The 21004-nt window shown below is 46.2% G+C and overlaps 1 protein-coding gene across 1 annotated transcript in view; it reads right to left on the reverse strand.

The window, feature by feature from the left end:
* LOC147601959 (uncharacterized) overlaps positions 1 to 21004 on the reverse strand; it is a 99077-nt gene that overhangs the window by 64443 nt on the left and 13630 nt on the right. The window contains exons 11-30 of the mRNA XM_086744486.1: positions 20648 to 20794; positions 20326 to 20445; positions 19521 to 19679; positions 15878 to 15997; positions 12328 to 12474; positions 11970 to 12173; positions 11503 to 11642; positions 10212 to 10335; positions 8677 to 8820; positions 8190 to 8380; positions 7560 to 7691; positions 6260 to 6334; positions 5889 to 5969; positions 5770 to 5796; positions 4250 to 4294; positions 3446 to 3514; positions 3243 to 3329; positions 2556 to 2582; positions 2337 to 2390; positions 1325 to 1396 (exon numbers count right to left, since the gene is read on the reverse strand). Of these exons, the coding sequence (XP_086600612.1) occupies positions 1325 to 1396; positions 2337 to 2390; positions 2556 to 2582; positions 3243 to 3329; positions 3446 to 3514; positions 4250 to 4294; positions 5770 to 5796; positions 5889 to 5969; positions 6260 to 6334; positions 7560 to 7691; positions 8190 to 8380; positions 8677 to 8820; positions 10212 to 10335; positions 11503 to 11642; positions 11970 to 12173; positions 12328 to 12474; positions 15878 to 15997; positions 19521 to 19679; positions 20326 to 20445; positions 20648 to 20794 (2165 nt within the window). The remainder of the gene's footprint in view (positions 1 to 1324; positions 1397 to 2336; positions 2391 to 2555; positions 2583 to 3242; positions 3330 to 3445; positions 3515 to 4249; positions 4295 to 5769; positions 5797 to 5888; positions 5970 to 6259; positions 6335 to 7559; positions 7692 to 8189; positions 8381 to 8676; positions 8821 to 10211; positions 10336 to 11502; positions 11643 to 11969; positions 12174 to 12327; positions 12475 to 15877; positions 15998 to 19520; positions 19680 to 20325; positions 20446 to 20647; positions 20795 to 21004) is intronic.

Below are 21004 nucleotides of genomic sequence, written 5' to 3' on the forward strand. Positions count from 1 at the left end.
ATTAATTACCTGTATAGGATCTATAATATATAGAGATATCTTGAATAATCAGATATATTACCATATACACTTTATATAGAATGCCTAATACTAAATTGCATGCATATTATAGCATATAATTACATCATAATAATCTACTATATCCCTCCTTATCCCACCAGAGCTGGGATCAAGCCCTGGTGCATGTTTCTCCTAAAATGCATTTAACGTGAATTACTATGGTTCTGCAGTCTCACTGGCCACAAAAATGTCATTTATGATTTTATTAAATACCGCATCTCACTGCCATTCCAGGTCTCTGCAGCAATGACTTCCACAGGCCAGTGACTGCTGACATGTAAAGTTATTCCCTGTCTTTGCTTTTGAGTAAGAAGTCAACGTTCTCACAGCCAACGATGATGGTTAGACCTAGATGCTTTCCTTGGCACCTGAGTACCAGGCGCAGGGACTCAGGTTCAGCATTTCAGTACCCACCTTTGGTCCTGGTGCTCCTGGAGATCCCATCACCCCCTGAAAAACAAAAGAAACAGTGAAAACTCAGACTTTAAAACCCAGTTTCTTCCCTTCTCTGACCCTTTCCATTTGTAACCACAGAATGCTCCCTCCGAGTAAAACCTAAAAAAAGAGGTCTTGGAGGTGACTTTGGAGACACTGAGTCCCCCAAGGGGACTTCAGCTGCAAATCTCACTCCAAAACTGCCAACTCACCTGTTCTCCTCTTTCCCCCTTTGGGCCAACAGTGCCAGGAATGCCAGTTCCTGCCATCCCCTGCAAGGAAAGCACAACATTGCACTCAAGAAAGATGATCCCAAAAACTGAAGAGCATGGCAAGTCCTACCAAAATATCTGCTTTAGAGCTCTGCTCTTCGCCATCCTGCAAAGCAGGAGGGGACAAATTTGCTCTGCAACCATTTGGTTAAGACATACGTTTAGCCAGTAACCTTCAGACAAGCTGCAAACAATGACTTGGAGGAGAGAACTAAAACCAAGGGTTTGTGGGTGTTTTCAGTGACCATTTGAAGCAGGGTGGGGGGTTCAGTGAAGCAGCTCCATCCAGGGCTTGGGATGCGTTTGGGAGAAAACACCGCTGCTGACAGCAGGAACTGGGTGGGAACACAAGGACTGGGAGAAAAACGAGTGCTTGGATGGAGATGGAGCATCTATTCTACCATGCACAAGCTCAAACCTGTACCAGCAGGGACTGGAGGGGAATGGGGAAAAATCCCAACGTGTGTCTGCTTTGTTTGCACTGTCCACCCCACTATTACTGTGTCTCAGCTCCCCCTTGGGCTGATGGATCCTGCAAGCAACCGATGAGTAATGACCTTTTCTCCCCTTGGTCCAGGCAGTCCAGGAACACCATCTAGGCCTACAGGGCCTGGCAAGCCAGGTTTCCCCTGAAAAGGAAGATATATCATCAATACTTTTTTTTCTTTTAAACTGTTTGTTACCAATCATACCAAAGAAAAGGTTTATTTTTAAGTCTGGAGAAACACAAGCAGAGAAATGTACATTCTGATGTGCCCTGTTGCTTTCCAACTGAGTATTTCTAGAGATGTTTATGTGTTCCCAAATTTCCTTTTTCCCCTACAAAAAGGACTTTTTTTTTTCCATGGACTTTTTTCTTTCTCTTATCTCCTCTTGAATTCAAAATTCCTACACCTCAAACATCCTTGTGGGACTTCTGTGAAGAACTGCCTCCCAAGTCTGCTGCCAGCTTGGTCCATTTGCTGTCCCACAGCTTTCATCCACCTTCTTGACCTCCTCTGGACCTGCCCCAGTTCTTCTCCATCCTCCTGAGACCAGTGGGTGGGATGTAGGAAGGAGCAGGGTTACACTCAGCAGCTCCATGGGTGGTGGAGACAGTGAGGGCTCACGGGTGAATCACTGTCATTTTGGAGTAGCCTTCATCAGGTGACATTTGTTACCATCTGCCAACACGATTGACTACACCACAGAGTTTATCACCACGGTGAGCATTGTGATGGATGCACTTCTCACGGCTTTGCTCTGTGCCATGAGGAAGGGCATGTCCTTGCTTTTGGCAAAATGAATGGCTGTTGTCCCGTGTCTTTGCCGGGTTTGTAAAATTTCCCTTTTGGCAACTCCTGAGTGACAGGTCAACAGGATGAAGCTGACAAAGTGAGAAATGCTTAATTGGCCCTGCTTAATCTGCCAGCCCTTGTCAACAGAGTGAGGAATCCCAGAGTGGTGGCTGACGAGAACTGGCAGTAAACATTGTCTCTCTACACCCACCACATGTGGCAGAGGGCATCTTGAGGCCACACCGTGGCTGGAAGCTCTTCCTTAGCAACTGGCCATCAAGGGACCACTCACCGGCTCTCCAATGCCTCCTCTGTCACCCTTGAGGCCATTCCTCCCACGAGGGCCCTGCATGAAACACAGGACTGTCTTACTGCATGTCCCAGCAGCCCTTTACAGGTCTCGATGGACATCTGGTAAGTATGAAGACCAGTGCCTATTGGGCAGCTTAGAAATAATTTTTAAAAAGCTTCTCATCACATGTAAAAGTGAAAGCCAATCTCAGGTGCTTACCCTGATACCTGAATCCCCTGGTTCTCCCTGGAATACAAAAGAAAAGGAGAATTACCATCGGGTGGTAATGTAGAAAGGGGCTCCTCTCTAAACTTAGTCCCAGCAAAAACCTCCTGCAGGTTGACAAGCCCAGAGACCAAAACTCCCACCCTCAAGAGAAGACAGAGCTTTAGTAGATGTGTCTGCTATCTCGCATGCTCCAGACACCTCAACCCGCAAAATCTGATGACAACCCTCCCTTAGGGTAGAGGAAGGGAGTTTAGGTTTCTTGATCTCTGCTGAGACTTTTTGACCCACCCCCAGTGCAAGGAGACATTCGATGACAACCATCAGTATGGTTTTGGCTGTGTGCAGCATGGGTGATCCCGGGAATTTCACTCCAGCCACCGAACAACCATTCTAGGGACCTGGAGCTGAAAGTGCCTTAGCGGCCACGGAATCTGGTCCTATATCAGACAAGGCTAACTGTAACCTTTTCAAGCTCCATCATCGATTCCCGCTGTGTTGAACAGTGAGGCCCTGATGATGGGAATGTTTTGAAGAGTTCCTCCTTTTATACCTTAATGGGAGAATCCCATGATGGAGAGAAGACACAAACAAGAGCATCCAAGGTCTCTGGACTATGCCAGGCCACCTCTTTCTGTGGTACAACATCACCAGAACCATGCTTCAAATAACCATGCTCACCTTGATGGAGATCCCTGGTGGCCCCTGTGGCCCTGGTAAGCCTGGTGGTCCTGCTACCCCAGGAACCCCTGGCTGCCCTTTCTGTCCCTGCAACAATGAAAACCAAGAGAGGGAGGGATGTGGGCTCTCTCTGAGCTCCCTTCACTTCTCTGCCAAGACTTGAGAGGCTGAAGGGTCCACCACACTTAGGGTATGATACTCACAGGGGGGCCAGGCTGCCCATTTCGGCCAGAAATCACCTCCACTCCTCCCAGGACATAGCCTGGTTCACCCTGCATACAAGGGGAGGGAAGACACACACTCAGCTGCGTTGGGAGGTCCAGGTGCAATCAGGCAGTTTCATAACTTAGGGGCAACTTCATGATCAGCACAAGTGACTTGAAAACCAAACAGCCCCTCCCTACACCACAAACCCAAACCATCTGCTTGCAGCAACTCTTTTGCAGAGGTATCAGAAGCCACATGGCCATGACATAAGCTTGGCTTACTGACATGGAAGAAAATTAATCCCAGGGGGAAAAAAAAAAAAGGTTGGATTTCAGTAGGATCCACTCCCTGACCTGTAGCCACATAGACAGCTCAGGTGGATGCAAGGAAGAAGGAGAAATGGGCACTGGGGAATGGGGGAAGGATGGGAGAACTGCTCCTGGGATCTGCCCACAGCTGATCTTGAAGCCTCACCATCTTTTGTCCTAAATGTATGAAACAGGCTTGTTCATAGTTGAGACTCAGAAAGGCAGAATGACCCAACCAAGAAGCACCTCCTTCTGCAAATAACCAACTGAAATGTGCCAAGGGCCTGTGATAGGGACCGAGCACTTTTCTCCATAAAGACATCAGATTCCCCCTAGTAAAGCTGAAGGACAACTCTGCAAGCTGAAGACTAGCAGTGCAGGGCTAGTTATACATGGCCCAGAAGTTCATATTCACCAAAGGTCACTGTACAAATGCTTAGAAATTAGAGATCAGAGCAATTTTGCCCAATGAAACCCAGGAATGAAACTCACTCTGTCTCCTTTTGGCCCCACTGGTCCAGGATAGCCAGGAGACCCCTGGAATTAAAAATAAATCCTGCAACATTAAACAGCAAAGCACCTGCAAGACTATCATTGTGGGATGTTCAAGTTAAAGACCTGTCTCTAGTAAAACTCTATTCCTTTTTTCAAAGTGGTAATGAAAATAGGTTCCTAGAATTGGATTTTGGTCCCAACATTGATGAGGAATCACGCATGTGTCACCCATGGGGCCAATGTGTTGTATGTCCCTCTCTAGTGACAGGTGCATGTAGGATGGACACCTGATGTAGTGGCCGTGTAGTACATTCAAGCACCATGGGACACTGTGAGGAATGAGGGACTGTTGCTTGTTTAATCCACCAGGAGAAGGCACACAGAGTCAGAAGGGGCATTCAGTGGCTGCAGTGGTTTGTGCTGGACCCCTGTGATCCATGCAAACCACAGCTCCCACATGTCACAATCCTTACTACAGGTGCTACCTCACCACAGATAATGACAGAGATCTGAGATATTCCCAGGTACCCCAGGCACAGGGCTGGCAGACGTGACACAGGATTTAGGGAAGACCTGTGTCCTTCTAGAGTATCAGCTGGAAGATGGGTGGGATAACAGGGCACCTCAAATGACATGAGAGGACTTTTTACGCAATGGAATTGAGACCAAAAGATGGACTTAAGGTCAAGGTGGTGCCACTGAAATGTTATTTCTGTGCAAGAGCTGGCTGTTTACGCCCTATTGCAGCCAACACAGGTCAGGGGCTGTGGTCTTGTGCCGTTCATGGTGCTCTCTGCTATCTACCTAGTCTCCAGGTCTCACTTCAGATGTGTCTTTCAAGTCCCGTACTTTATCAGCCCTGCATGGTTGCCTTTGAAATCCTAGGGCATCTCAAATGACCCGAGCATCTTGGTACCAGTCACTTCCCAATACAGCCCTTGGCATCAAGAGTGATTTAGCTGATCAAACATGGTTGTCTACTAACAGAGCCCTGGTAAAAGCAGGGGAGGGACATTCACGACTGCTGATCTAGTGTGCCATCACCAATGACATCAACAGCATGGAGCAACCAGTACAGCAAAAACAAGGGCACACGAGGTTTGGCTGGTCTAGCTAGATGCGTATTTTCCAAGCAATGCTATGAACTCTTGCGTGAACAATTTTTGTATGGGAAGTCCACGAGCAAACGATGCTGCAGTGGATGGAGTAGGACTGATTATACGTATGACTGAAGGCAGAGTTCCTACTTCTTGGCCTTTTTCTGGACAGCTCTGGTTCATTGAGGGTTACTTGGCTAGAAATGTGCCTGTGTTGCGCTGCATTATTTGCCAGATCTCTGAACAGAAGGAAACCAATTTGGAGCTATTCAGTGAAGGCAACAGCCCCTCATAAAGGCAAAATGGGTCACTTGGGCTTCCTGTCCTGCTCAGTGCAACTGAAAAGCTTTGAAAAGCTTGAAAAGCAAAGCTTTAGGGTCCCACTGTATTGATGATTTTTGTTGCATTCAAAATACTTACAATATCACCCTGGATGCCAGGGAGACCCTGCAAAACAGGAGAGAGAGGTAGATTTGAGAGCCATGCTCACTTTTCTCTTAAACGACACTTTGACAGGGTTTGTTAAAATAAATACATACCACGAGTCCCGGCGGACCAGGAGGACCTGCCCGCCCCGGCCTGCCCGGCAGCCCAGGAATACCGTCCTTTCCAGGTAGACCCTAAATGCGTGGAAAGTAACAGCATGCACGTCATGGGCCCAGACCTCCAAACCCAAACAGCTTCATACAGCACCAACTTTCTGTATTGCTTGAGGGAATGTCCAACTACCCGCACACACACACACACTAGCTCCGTCCTGCCTGATTTCCAAAGCCAGCATGGAGTAGGGTATATCAAAACACCAACATAAAAGATGTGAAGATGATTCTTTGCCAGATCTCTTCCTTGGTTCTAATCATTTAGCTGCATATTAATTGACCGAGTGGATGGTTCATGCTGGTGGACTTACCCGCTCTCCTTTCTCTCCCTTTGCAGTAAAGCCGTATGGCTCATAGCCTCTGTGAGTTGGTGAGCCCCTGAAGCTCTTAAAAGGAAAAGGAAAACAGAACAAATGATCAGGAAATTATTATCCACCAAAGGACAGCAAATAAACTCAAAACAGGGTGACCATGAAACGCAGACTAGCACACTCCTTGCCTTATGCAACAAAAGGGAGAAGCAAGGTTGATCATCTAGGAGATCTGTTCATATCCTCAGACTATTTAAAGTCATGCATTATTTATTTTGTCTCCAGCTTGCACTGAATTTTGGAGAACAGGATGGAGAACACAGAGTTGTGTAAAGACAAAATGCTGTTTTGGCCCATGTCACACCTATAGGTCAGTACCTTCTTTTTGGCTCAGAGAGACTCTAAATAATCTTGGTTACATATCTGCAAGACTTCAGGGTACTGCCAATGCAGTTCTTCTCCCTCATGGAAGAAACTGTGGAATGGAGTTTGGCAGAGATGAAATAAAGACCCTAATTCAACCATCCACAGACAGCATTAATCTCACCGCATTTTAGGCTGCCACAGCATAAACATCACCATCTGAGCTATTCTACCAGTCTGGACCTATGAACTGAATCACAACCAGACGTTGCTGACCACACTGCCTAGCTGTCCACCAACTACTACAGCGACCCTAATTTTCTCCAGTGAAGCTAATATACTGCTCACTCTTGATGGCTACAGCCACATCAGTAAACTCATTAGACCAGCATATGGGCTCTGGGACTGACCTACTGTTCTTCATGTCCTCTGGCATTCTGCTTGGCAGGAGAAGTGGGTAGATTTGCCTTCTGACATTTTATTTCTGAAGGAGCAGTGACAGCTTGTCAGTCTGTTCAGTGGCTCACATGGAGTCTAGAGCTATCTGAGATGCCACAGAACATTTGGGACGTCTGCATGAGGATTGGTTCATTGGTTCGCTGGGAAGGCACACAGGAGGCTGTGCATTTCTTAGGCTGAAATGCCAACTTCTAGGATGACCTCCCCAAATGTGGACATAGTCTTCAAAATTAAAGGCCTTGACACTGACATAACTCCACTGAACACCATGCAGATATGAGAAGTGACCTGATCAGAGCGATGATCAAGAGGTTTCTTTGAAATATAATCCCCTGAACAGACAGCAGTGAATGAATCGACGTGGCACTTAGAGACATGGTTTAGTGGTGGAGTTGGCAGTGTTAGGTTAATGGTTGGACTTGACGATCTTAGGGGTCTCTTCTAAATGATTCTATGATTCAATCACTCTAATTCTCACCTTTAAACATGAGGAATCACAAGCCTCCTCTTCTTTTCGGATGTGTGGTTCAGCTAATGATGGATCAGGGACATATGGCTTGCTCTCTGTGTCATCAAACGGCAATTGCTTGTCAGCTTCAGGTCTGGCAACCTACAGCATCAGCATGGCGTTTGGCTTAGCTTTGAGATCCTCCAGGTTTTGGGGCCCGACATCAAACACCAACCCTCAATAGGTCTCAAGAGGTCACTGTGCTTTTATATCACCAACCTTTTCATTGAAATAGCCATAAAACATCACTGTTGGAGATACTCTGCAGACAAACTCACTTCTTTACCAACGCCCATTGACCAGAGTTGGAAGAGGGCAATGAATTTATAATACATCCAAGTGCTCTGCCCCTCACAATGCAACAAAACTTTCAAAGATCTACTCTGGCTTTTCCAACTCCACTCCTTTGATTTCAAAGATTTTGCTCCTTATCTCTAGGGTTGGACAGCAAGTGCGGTCAGGATTGGATCCAGCGTCCTAAATCCTCCCTCCCTCCCTTCTCCAGGCCCATTCTGACTTTGCTTTGAAACTCTGCTCAGGGAAGAAGATTGCTCTTGTGCATGACCTGGCTTATATTCAAAGGTCTATGAAGCAGCTCACCTCTTCAGATGGCAGCTGGGCCCCTGAAGGCTGAGGGTCAGAACAAATTACTTCTATGAGCTCTCGGAGAATCTGGGGGAAGTCATCGAATGTGCTGATGTAGAAAACGTTCTGGAGGTTCTGCTGCATCAAGATGCTGTTGAGCTCAATGGGGTCAGCTCCTGAGACACCCACAGCAATTACACGGATCCCTGAAACACACCGCTCACTCAACGGAAGCAAAAAAAAGTTTCAGGACAGAGTTTCCAAACCCCTCATCACAATCTTCCTGCTAATAACCTCTGCTGGGATTGGGTACTCCAGTAGCCATGAGAGAACTCACCTGGAGTAGTGTGTATGAGCTATACCAAACCAAGACACTCAAGCTAGGAACAGAAAGAAGAAAGGATAAAGGCGTGAAGAAAGACAACAATGCACTCAAAATGCGTAAAGTACCACCCTCAGCTCCCTGGAAATTCATGCCCAAAGCCTCTTGGGCAACTCTTACCCAAAGCATGGACTAATCTGGCTGGTGGCAACACATCATCCTGGGATCGCCCATCAGTCACGAGCACCATAACGTGAGGGAAATCTGGTCTCATCCCTCTGGAGGACTGAAATAACTCCTTTAGCATGTAGGCTATACCACGACCTGGGCAAACATGGAGAGAGATGGTGTAAACCTGCCTGTTAGGTTTGCAGGTGGGGACTGTGGGTCTCCTTCCACAGATGGAGAAAAAAAAGAAAAAGAGCATTCTGCATGGCCCCGTAAATGGATAGTAGCCCTTAGCATGGGGCAGCGTCTTTTGAGGGAAGAGGGCAGTAAATCAGATTGGCTGAAACGGTTCAGGTTGAACTCAGCAGATAGTTTTGGAAAGGGAAAAAAAAATACATTCAAGAGATGTGCGGCATTTTCCTTGCATTTTAGGAAAAAAAAAAACCAAACCCCAAAACCACAGAATTCACATTTCCGAATTTATTTTGAAAGACCAGGAAAATTTCACAAAGAACTCTCTCCCAAATGGAAATGTTTAAGAAGCCCCAAAACAGTCTGGAAAGACTCTTACGATGGGTAAAATGCCTCCATTGACACAATCAACATAAAAAGAATGACTAGAGGCTAAGTTATCTAAGAATTTGCAATTTGAGCAGTTTCACACCTGCTTTCCCTAACCAGTGCCATCGAAATTCTTGTATTTTGATCCACTCCATTTTTCTATGTTCCTGGCCAATACCAATAGGAGCAGGTATATAAGCCTTTAATTAACATACGTGGGTGCCCTTTGGAAAGCACAAAAGTCATAAAGGCTTCTATTTATGTTGACTGATGGCAAGACATTAATTGGGTCATCTAAAAATGGTAAAGTTAAAACTAACTACTCTCAATTTAATATTGCTGCTCACATACCTTCAGGGAACCAGGTATACCCTACTCTCCTGCTGGGAACGAGTAGGTGGAAACTGCTGTTTGTCTCTGAGTTTTTTAACTACCTAAGACAAAAGTGTCTGAATTTCTGAGACACTGACCTGACGAAGAGCTGTGTTATTTGGACACCAGAGGTGAACAAAGGGCACTTATGTGATGACACACCATGAAAACAGGATGGGGACATTGTTTTGTTGTTAGGGCAACAAGGTAATAATTGTTGGAATTTGCTGATTAAAATGTGCATACAGTGGGCAATAAGGATGCTTCGTCATCAACTATCCTTACCTAATGTTTATAGGCTTTGTCTCCAAGCCAGGTATAAAAACTTCCCTCAAGTACAGGCAAGGTTATAAAATAATGAAGAGAAACGCAGCAATAAAACTAGGACATGGAAAAAAAGACACCAGGCTAGTTGGAAAGACCATCCCTGAAAAAAAAAAAAAAACCACAACCCTAAATTCAATCCTCCATTCTCCAATTTTGAAGAACTTTGGGACATGACTTTCTAATCAGGTAAACTGGTTCAAAACACTCAGATAAACACTGTCCCTGGTCTCCAGCCTCTGTCTTGGTCCAGAAGGTCCAGCCCATGTGTGCAGCTCACCTATACATACCTGTTTTTGTGTTGCCTCCAGCATAGTGCAGTCCCTTGATGGCTTTCAGGGCACTGTTGCGGTCCCGGTGCTGGTTGAAGTGGAAGGCTGCCCTGGGCTTCTCGCTGTACTGCGCAACAGCAACCTGCCAAAGAAAAAGGGGTTAAAAACGTGGAGGGCTCAGGTACACAGCAAATGGTCACTCAATAAACTGCCTTGAGTTAGACAATACAACCAGTTGTGGTGCAACAAGGGTGGAGAGAGGTTGTGTTTCCTGCAGACTGAAAACAGGCACAAAAATGGCCCTCAGGTTGGCAGGCACGTACACCACAATCCATATGGTTAAGCACGGCCAAGGTACTATTTCAGACTTGCTAGGGCATCCGAGATTTCTGCACAGGTTGGTGGATATAGCACAGGACTGATGGGAGACCTGCGCACTTCATGCAGCTCATGGTCGGGTAGGAGCATCTCCTGCTGCAGCAGCTCCCATGGCAACATCCATCCCTCCTGAATTAAACCCTGATCTCCACTGAGTGCAAAAAGAGGCCAGCTACTCAGCTCATACTACAGCCATCTAAATCAAAAGGTCTTCATCTCCTCAGAATTATTTGTTACCCCAGGGTAACTTCATCATGTGCCTACAGCTTCAAGACTACCTGTAAGTCAAGAGCGCAAGAAGCTCCCCATTTCGCGATCAACTTACAGTAAGCTATACAGATCTCCCTTTCAAAGAGCTAGTCCATCAGATACTACATTAATTAAACACAAATGACCCAAAATAAATTATCTACTGAGGCTTCCAATTGGCTTTGCTGAGTTGTGGCTTAATGCTGTAGGCTTCATTTGCCCTTGAGGAGTTTCACAGCATGGCCTGGGGTCTGGTCCTCTTGCTTGTCCAGAGGATGCAGCTGCTGGCATGTGCTGCGTCTCCTATCTGGGCCCCCACCTGGGTCTTTAACCATTAACAGTCTGGATGCAGGCAGAAATGGGGTCCTAGAGAGGGACCTACACCTGACACATCCTTGGGGTCCATAACCTACAGAGCATCTCAGTAGGTCTGGGATTTGCTTTATTCCTGATGGCTCGCTTTTGGAAAAATAACCAAGAAATGGAAATACATCCAAATGAGTAGGTTGAGATTTAGGAGATTTTTATCCATGTCTTTGTTGGACATATGTCTTTGGGAAAAGCACTTGGCCTTTCTAGGCCACAACATGTGAGCGAGCAGACTGCTGTCATCGCAGGGGTGAGCAAAAGGTGAACACTTGGAAGGAAAACATCTTCAGGAAACAGAAGAACAAAATCTTGCCTGTGTCCCTTCAGGCCCAATCTTAGGGAAATAGGAAATGATCCGAAAGAGGAAATCCTTCACTTTATTGAAATTGCTCTGGCCAATACTTGAGGACTCGTCTACCAGGAACCCAACGTCTGCTTTGAACTCGCCACAGACTGCAGAAAGAAAAGAAGATCTCTGTAAGCTGTGGGACCCTAAAGCAGCAGCATGTTTCTTTGTGTTCAAAGCAACAAATCAAACCCAAGTACAAATATCTTTTGGGATACCAAGTGTCGGCGAGTGAGCAGGCAGCACCTTCGCCCCAGAGGGTAGTGCTGAGAGCTTCACTGCATTTTATGGGATTTATGTCTTTCCTTTCCCCAACATTGCCCACACTCACTACTCAACGAATAAAGACTAGTTTGGCTCTAGAGATCACCATGGTCCCTGGTGATTTTGACCTACTACTACATCATCATCAAATCACACGGATACACACTCACTTGGCCTAGGAAGAGTTGTCAGCAGCGTAGACACTCCAGTGGTCGATAGTGGGGTCTCTGGGGTGGCTGGTAGCTTTGTGGTGGTGGCCAGTGGAAGAGGAGTGGTCCCCACATTGCTAGGGGATATGGATGGAGATCTCATCTTATCCAATTTTGCAGAAGTCACTGGAGCAATTGATGCAGGTGACTCTCTGTGAAGTCCCACTGTAAGAAGCACCAATAAAAGGTCTTTGTTAAACCTCTTTCAGTTATCATGCCTCTACCTAGCAAAGCATCACAAGAGTAGAGAAGCCAAGAAATTAGCCTCAGTAGCAGCTACCTAGGTAAAACTGCCTAGGTAAGACTTCAGCCTTCATACCTGTTTGCCCAAGGAGTGTTGTCTCTGGTCCCTCCGTATCTCCAAAGACTGGTCTTATAGAAAACAAATACATCTCTTTGGCTCTCAGTCCTGTCACTCGATGTGATCTAGAAGCTGCAGATAACAGTTCCTGGGAAAGATCAGAAGCTGTGAAAAAGAAGAAACATACATTGACTGAGAGCGAGAGAAACTCAAGTAACTCCTATGTCTGAAAGATCTCATCTTCTAACGACACCACCTTTGGCAAACGGGAGCTGGGGGATGAGACGAGTCCTGGGCTTCCAAGCAGAGGGTCTCGGTAAGATGTGTTTGCAAAATGCAATGGTCAGGTCCTAAATCAGATGAAATAAGGTTGTTTTGTATCTGACAAGGGAGTCCTTGAGTACATGAACAGGAAAAGAAAACGGGAATTTGTGCAAGTATTTAGAGAGGGCATTTGGTCCAGCTGGCTAAGCTCTGTGATAGACCAATAAAGGAACATTAATTATCGTTTCCAGTGTGCAGCATGTATAGAAACAGGATTCTTTTTTGTTAATGAATGGAAAGTTTGCTGAAAGGTGGAATCAAACGTACCTGAGAAATTTGATCAGATACAACAGAGAGTTTTAACTTAAAATAATTATGGGAAAAATCTGTGAAAATGTCATAATAATGTTTTGCCATTTTGTAAGTGTCTTATTTTTGGAAATACTGAATGATGAGTTTTAACACTGTTCAGTGTGAAACTTGCACATTTTTGTTCTTAAATAGTATTTTCCATTTAAAAAATAAAAAAAAAAGCTTAGTTTCTATGGAAATAAATTAAATTGGTGTAAATAATCTGTTTCATTTTCATTAAATGTTCTCAATTACCCCCAGAAAAAAAATTTGGAAGGGAGGTTTTACTCCTTTTAAAAAAAGAAAATAAAAAAATCCCTCTTGCAGTTTGACTCAAACTCTTCTACCCTCCTTCTCCTTTTGGGTAGGCAAGTCAAAACAATAATAATTGGTTTAGATGCCATGCTACCTTGCCTGAAGAAATTTGCTCTCTGAAACACAAGCTGACAGCTCTGCTGAAGCACAAGTCTACGGCAGTCCACCACCTACCCTGCCTGCCTAGACCCCCAAACAAGCAAGTTCAGGTACTTTTCCTTTTGCAGCTATGCCACTGCGTAGCACTAAAACCCTTTGTTTCACATAATGGGGCTTTCACATAATGAGGAACAGTGTATGGTTACCACATGTGCTCTGGGACAGGAGGAAGACTTTTCTGGTGGACTCAGGTAGAAGATACTTCCATCACACCCAGGGAGGGATGCCCAGCACAAGACCGGCAAGCATATGAAGGAAGAAGTCTGCAACCTTTGGAGAAGGAAGGCAGGTGTTGGTCTCTTCTCCCAAGTAACTAGTGGTAGGACGAGAAGAAATGGCCTCAAGTTGTGGCAGGGGAGGTTTAGATTGCGTATCAGGAAAAATTTCTTTACTGAAAGAGTGGTCAGGCACTGGAACAGGCTGCCCAAGGAGGTGGTGGAGTCACCATCCCTGGAGGTGTTCAAAGAACGTGTAGACGTGGCACTTCAGGACATGGCTTAGTGGACATGACGGTGTGAGGTTGATGGTTGGACTTGTTGATCTTAGAGGTCTTTTCCAACCTTAAAGATTTTATGATTTTATGGTCTTTGCTGGGGACAATTCCCTACGAAGAATGAAGCTGATGCTTTGCAAGGGACAAGAGACTGTGAGGCTCAAGGTGCAAATGCCAGATTAAACGAGCTTCTGTTGATTAGGTGGATAAGAAAACCATGACTTTGGTGCTCCAAGAATAGTCAAGAGAAGGCAGAAAGAAGAGAGAGGAGGGCAATGTCCAGCTGAACTTCCCCAAGGTCCTTCCTGTGGCAGGGTGGGAGAAGACTGGCTCTGGGCTAGAATCAGCTGGCAGGGAGCAGAACATTAAATGAGCTTAAAAGGGGGGCAAGGGAAATGGGTAATGAATGAGTACTCATTTAGAAAAAAAAATCAAGTTGCTGAGAAGAAAATTAATCAAGGCACCAAGAGACAAAAAAAAAAAAAAAAGGACAAAATTCTTAATTGCTTTTATACACTAATACTGGCAGCCTGGATAATTAAACAAGAGAAATTGGAACTACTCACTTATAGGCATAAATTTGATCTTGTTGGTACTATTGAAATGTGGTGGCAAGATTCATCTGATTGGAATGTTAAATCAATAGTTATAAACCTATTTCAGAAGGATCGATTGAGTGAGGGCGCAGGGGGACTGTCAGACATGGTATTATCCATTTCTGAGCCCCTGACAACTCTGAAACCGATGATTTCTGAATACTTAAGGATCGATATTTTAACAGCACGGCACAGGAGGGGAACAGTTGCACTAGATCACTTAAATCACCGAAGAGAACTGAATGCTCAGTTCCCTAATCATTTATCCATAATATGTAGAGCAAAAAAAACCCCCGATGCTACCACAGGAGACTTCATCCTGAGCAACATATGCTGCAAGTCTTAAGCTGCCAATACAAAAATGTCCTTGGAATTTAAAAAAAAAAAAAAAAAAAAAAAAAAAAATCAAAGCTGATGACCTGGTAACTCAAAAACCACTGCTGGGAGCACAGGGGAATTGTGTCAGGTTCATTTTCTTTATTGACTTGTGAAGATGAACTGATGCCTAACAAAAAGTTAGTGGCTGAAGCAACAATGACAGGAAACTTGCCATATTCAAAGAGGTTTAAATCACTCCAGGAAAAAAATAATATAGCTGGTGCCTTAAAAGGGCAAACCCAGTAAGGCCAAATCAATTGGAAAAAGAAATATACACTGGAAATTGTGAGCAATGATTAAGAAAGTTTTTAAAGCTGTGTAATATATAGCAAAGCTTTTAAACAGATAAGAATTAAGGTTGTGTGGATGACAAAAACCAACCTTTCTTTAGTTCACTGCAACTACCTCTGATGGACAGGTTGTGAATCCAGAGGAAGAGACAATGGTAACGCCAGCCAGGAGGATTTTTCCTAAACAATTTTAAAGTCTCCTTTTTCTTCCCCCAAGGATTTTGCAATGGCCAAATGGGTCATCTCGTGAGCCTCCTCAGCGAGCCAGCTTCCATTTCCCCTCCTTTTTTCACCCAAATGAAGAAGCTGAGATGACGGGACATGATGTGGGGAAGCCCCCAGTGTCAACCCTCTGTTCTACTGCTAAACGGGGTCTAGATGGGTTCAAAAGAAGGAACAGTGCTGGTGTCAACAGTGGCAGCATCATTGACCCCAGGTCAAACTGGGCAGCACTTGGAGACACAAGTCGAGACACTTGAAGGAAACAGCAGGCACTTAAGGCTGGTGGTGGAAAGAAATTTCCCCTTTAACACCTGCCACTTGCATCTTCTGCATCATCAGCTGGCTCTAAGACCAGGTACTGAATCAAACAGATCACAGCACAAGTCAGATACCTCCCATGCTCCATCCTCAAATGCCCTTGGGTGACGGTCGGGGCAGCTCACACAGGAGGGGACCAAATTACAAGCCATCCTTCCTTCCTCCCATCAAAAAAACATTACCTGAGGACAAGCGCCATGTTAATAGGTAGGTGGATGCTCCAGGAACAGCCATCCAAGTCAGCAAAACGCTGGTCTCCGCAGCCTCCTGCACAGTGAACTCAGTCACTTTGGGTAAATCCACTGTTGGAAAAGAAAGGAACAAAGCTTAGGGCAGGTAGAAGCTACCACTGAAAGCTTGATCGAGCTGAAAGGAAGCTGGTACATCCTTTGGGAGGTGCAAATCCTGGCCCCACTGAAATCAAAGTCAAAAAGCCCAGATAGAAATGATGAGCATGAAGTACATCTCCACTACACTTGCCCACAGCTGCAGCTGCTGGTGAATTCCTCAGATGATATTTAGCCCAGGGTGCAAAGATGTGTGTGCCAGGAAACACATCTCAGCCTGCAAACTGCTTTGGAGACCTTCTGCCTCCTAAAATACCATGTTTCTGGTGAGAGGAAGGAGTCCCTGCAGCACTTCAGGGGTTTTCCAGAAAGCTGAATCAGATCAGATCTTCAGCTGGTAGGAATTGGTTGAGTTTTAGCAAATAACTCTTGGCAGATCTTCAGCATGATCTGCTGGGTGTTTCTCTAAATTGATTGTGAAATTTGAGCTGTTGGGATGGGCAATAAAGTTTTTGCCTGCTCGCTTGTGCCAGATGCTAGTGCTCCTTGAAACCACAGCGCTGGCTCTGCACTCCTGACCTTCTCCACCGTTTGATCTCCAAATCTGCCTATCCTGCAGCATCAGCTAAGTCGCATGACTGCACAGCATCATGAGCAATGTTTGCATTTATCTAGTGGAAATGGTCAAGATATCGTAACGAAAGAGGTAACTCCAAGATAAAGTGTCACCAAAATAGTATCTCACGGTGACTATTGGCAGGGGAAAAGAGGCAAAGTCCAGATGTTTCTCAGCAATAAAAAGAAAGGACCAATGCATGTTTTCTGGCACGATGGCTGGTGGGACTTGAGAAGTAATAAGGTGTCTATCAGCCACTATTGCTCTTTTTTTTTTTCCATCCTCACCTCCCATCATAGCCCCTAGGAAGAGACAGCCCCCAACACTGATGTGAAGATGTTCTTGTCCCCATACTCACAGGTCTTGGCTGTGAGGATTGTGGGGCTTCCCTCTCGTTCCCCGATCATTGCAGACATGCAGATGGTGTAGGTGGTGCTCTCCTTCAGTTTGGGGATCGTGAAGGAGACTTTCTCTGCTGCAACCAGCTGGGAGGTTTCCAAGCCACCTAAGAGGAGTCATTAAAAAAAAGCCAGTATTACACAGAAAAGGCAGGGCAATTGCTATTAACAATTATTTTTACAGCAATTTTCTCCCACATATCTTATGGGACTTGGCTGGAGAGGACTATTATGAGCTCATTTTGTATATGGGGAAACTGAGGCATGGACAGGTGAGAGGTCTGGTCACAAAGGCATCACATATGTTGCTGGAAGGGAACAACTCCTCCAACTTCCCAAATCCCAACTATGCCTATATCCAACGGATATCTTCGTTAGAGAATAAAACCTGTCTCAGTTATGGGGTTTCAACATAGACATTACAGTCCCCATCTACCCTGACGTGTGGGAAAAGGAACGAGCTGAGCGAAACTCCTATTTTCTGGAGTTCCTTGTGCTCTGTTCTCATTCTGCACCTGACTAAGAGATGAGGTTGCTTACCATCAAATGGCACCCAGGATATCTTATAGTGAGTTACCCTAGGAAGTCTCCTCCAAGACAGCTTCAAGCTATTTATGCCAGTGCCAGTAATCCTCAGATCTTGGATGGTCTGGATCAGTTCAGAGTCCGCAAGAGATGCTGCAAAAATGAACCAGCATGAGATGTCTGAAGTAACAGCCCAAGTTACGCAGCACCAGGGTCACGGGTCTAAGCTAGGGTGCTGAAGATAGATTAGGTATTTATGTAATATCTAATTTCCAGACATTTTGTAGGGATGCCAGCGTACACTTTCTAATGAATCCATGGAGAGGAGCACTGTGCAATTGAATTGAGATCTCTCATCCCTCTCTCTTACTGCCAGCACCAAACTCTGGTGACACAACACAGGGACATGAGGAAGAGGCCAAGAGACGACAGATTGTTCAGAGGCATCTTCAAACTGTGGAGGAACTGTGATTCAGATGAACTCATGTGAAAAGACACCGAAAGGACCCAGGACCCTAAGTTTGAAGAGGCAGAGCCACAAATTGAGGAACGGCAAACCTCAGGAGTGCACTCTGCTGAGCTGACCCTGAGTGGTGCGTGTAGAGAGGATCCTATCTTCCCGAGATGGCTGTGGCTAAATAAGACTGGAGAGCGTGACAATATGTACAAAGTTGCTTACATATGCCAAACCTGTTTAACGTACCAGAAGGACGTGTTCACTCCTACGCATGGGAACAGCTGTGGATTATTGCTACCAGCTACGAGGGCTACTCTTGTCACTCAACCACCAATGTACAATGCACAGGACCATGAGTCCAGCCTTTGCATTCCAACACAAAGAGGGTTGTTCCACCAGGACATACCTGTACAGTGAGTCAGAGTCACCTCTGGCCCCTCGGTCTTGCTGAAGACAGCCCGAACACTGACTTTATACAGGGTGTCGGGCAGCAAGTGGTCAATCCGGTAAACCAACACCCTACTGCCCAGGTATCGAGTGTTGGCAACCTGTTTTTCTGCAAAAGAAGGGATACTTCAGAGCCTGCAGGTCACCAGTGAGACTGGTGGCATGTCCTGTAAAGAAAAGACTGGATGTAAGGAAAAAAAAAAAACTACGATGAGGATGGTGGAACACTGTCCCAGGTTGCCCAGAGAGGTGGTGGATGCCCCATCTCTGGAAACATTCCAGGCCAGGTTGGATGAGGCTCTGAGCAACCTGATCCGGTTGGAGATGTCCCTGCTCCTTGCAGGGGGGTTGGACTAGATGGCTTTTAAAGGTCCCTTCCAACCTAAACTATTCTATGATTCTGAAATAGCTGTTCCTTGCTGTAGTACTGTTTCAGAGCTTTGGAAATTATCTTCATAAATAGAAGTGCACGAATACAAACAGGGAAGGCGCCATTGCCAACAGATGCAGGCTGAGGACCATGTTTCTCAATAGTGAGATCTCTTTGCTATCCCAGGCAGCAGACCAGAAGTTTGGAAAGCTATTCCCACGGCCATGGCATGGGTCTGAGCCAGGAACAAGCATGTGCACCCTTTCTCTGCTCACCTTTGCCCACTCCCACAGGGCTCCAGGTGACTTTGAATTTGGTGGCAGCTGCTGTAGCACTCCACGCCAGAGACAGGCTTGTGCTGGTGTAGGACGTCACCTTGAAATTGGAGACGTAGCCAAGAGGAGCTGCAAAGTGAAGACAGCATTAGACTACTGTCCCCCAGGGCTCCTCATTTTCAGTATAATGAGGCCAAAATGATGTAAAAGGGATGAAAGTGGTATCTCTCCCTCCTTTACATGAAAAATTTGCATCTGCTGCCTCTTGTCCAGGCAACCTGATTTCCCAGAAGAGCCCTTTGGAGTTCTCCCTTCTTTGAGGTAGAGGACAGCCCTTGTCAGCAGGCAGCAGGGACCACATTAGGATGTTCCTCTCCGTTTATCTCCCCATGGCTTCCTACAGCAGCTTGTGTGCCATGGTAGCTACTTGAATGTCCTGCCTGTACTCACATGTCCTGGCAGAGGTTGTGATCCCCGGTCCCTCCACTGAACCAAAGAGCACGTAGAGGGAAATCACGTACTCGGTGTCATGGGCCAGGTTGCGGAGCTGGTAGGCTGTGATCGACCTATTGAGGGCCAGCTGGCGAGGACGGTCTTTGCCAAAGAACTCTTTGAGAGAGAGAAAATAAAATAGAAGAAGACAAAGAATGAATAGTCTGGAGAGAAGCTCTGTTGCATACTGGGAAAGACACCATGTTTTCCCTGGCAGTACATCTCTGACCCAGCTGAACCTCTGTTGTAGGACACCTGTGTGTGTGCTGGGGCAAAATAGTTTTCCTGTGGTTATTTATTTGGGAATTTGAATGACTAAAGGATCCAAACCAGCTGAGAGAGACCAAATGAACCAAACCACCTCTCACATCCAGAGCCCACAATAATATTGTGCAGTCCAAGGGTGGCTCCAACGTGTGCTCTGCCCCTCCTTGGCATCTCCAGGGAGTTGCAAAACCCCTGTGCTAGATGACCTGCCCCACCTCTTCCCTGAGGACCAGGCAAGGTGGTGTAGGACTCTTGCTCTATGCTTTGGGCTGGGGTCAGGCTGAACACAGTTGTTGCAGAGAGCTCGGCATTGCAGGTCAGGTCCAGGTATAATTTCTGGTTTCAGTTCATGCCCTGAAGATGTGGGAGAGGCTGCTCAGACCAGTTAATGAGCTGGACCTGTCCCTACACTATCCCTGAGGTCCCTAGTGCTTTATCTCCCATCCTGCAGGACAAGGTGGAGGTGAATCAGGCTTGGAGGAGAGGAGGATCTTACCTGGTGTAGGACCCCAAGTCACTCGGTACCCAGTGGCCCCAGCAACTGAGTCCCAGGAGACCAGAGCACTGTTGATGGATATCTCGCTCACTTTCAGCATCTGGACGGTGCTCGATGCCACTGCAAGACAGTAAAGTTGACCACTTGCATCAAGATCCCAACAGTTTCTAAGTAGCCTCTGAAAGACGGGATGGCCCAGACTGGCATCTACATCAGATGACACGAGGGTGGTGACTACAAACGACACCAGCTCTGTGCTGGCAGCACAGCCTCACCCCCGTCTGTGTCCTCTTGGTCTGGCTCCCACCCCTGCTGCACTCACCCGTCGTTGCTTTTCCGCTCACCACTGGCCCCTCAACATCCCCAAAGATGGGGTTGACTGTGACGGTGTACTCAGTCCCAGGTTGCAGCCCCTGGATCATGTAATAGCTGTAGGTGTTGCTGAGGTTCACGTCCTGGATGCTGCCCTCTGCAAAGGGAAACAATGTCTGGGCTTTCTTGGGTCAGACCAAGGAGGACTACCTTCCTTGGGTCTCCTTGTCTGGGAAGGCAGCAGGCAACCATGCAAACAACCACTTCAGAACTACACAGTTGTGTGGGTTGAACGGCATTTCATTCTCTGCTGGCAAGATCCTCAAGCCGAGGACGGTAGAGATAAGGCTTAGCGTGGCGAGTACAT

This window comes from Chlamydotis macqueenii, chromosome 1 (assembly GCF_036417535.1).
Source record: "Chlamydotis macqueenii isolate bChlMac1 chromosome 1, bChlMac1.mat, whole genome shotgun sequence".
NCBI lineage: Eukaryota > Metazoa > Chordata > Aves > Otidiformes > Otididae > Chlamydotis > Chlamydotis macqueenii.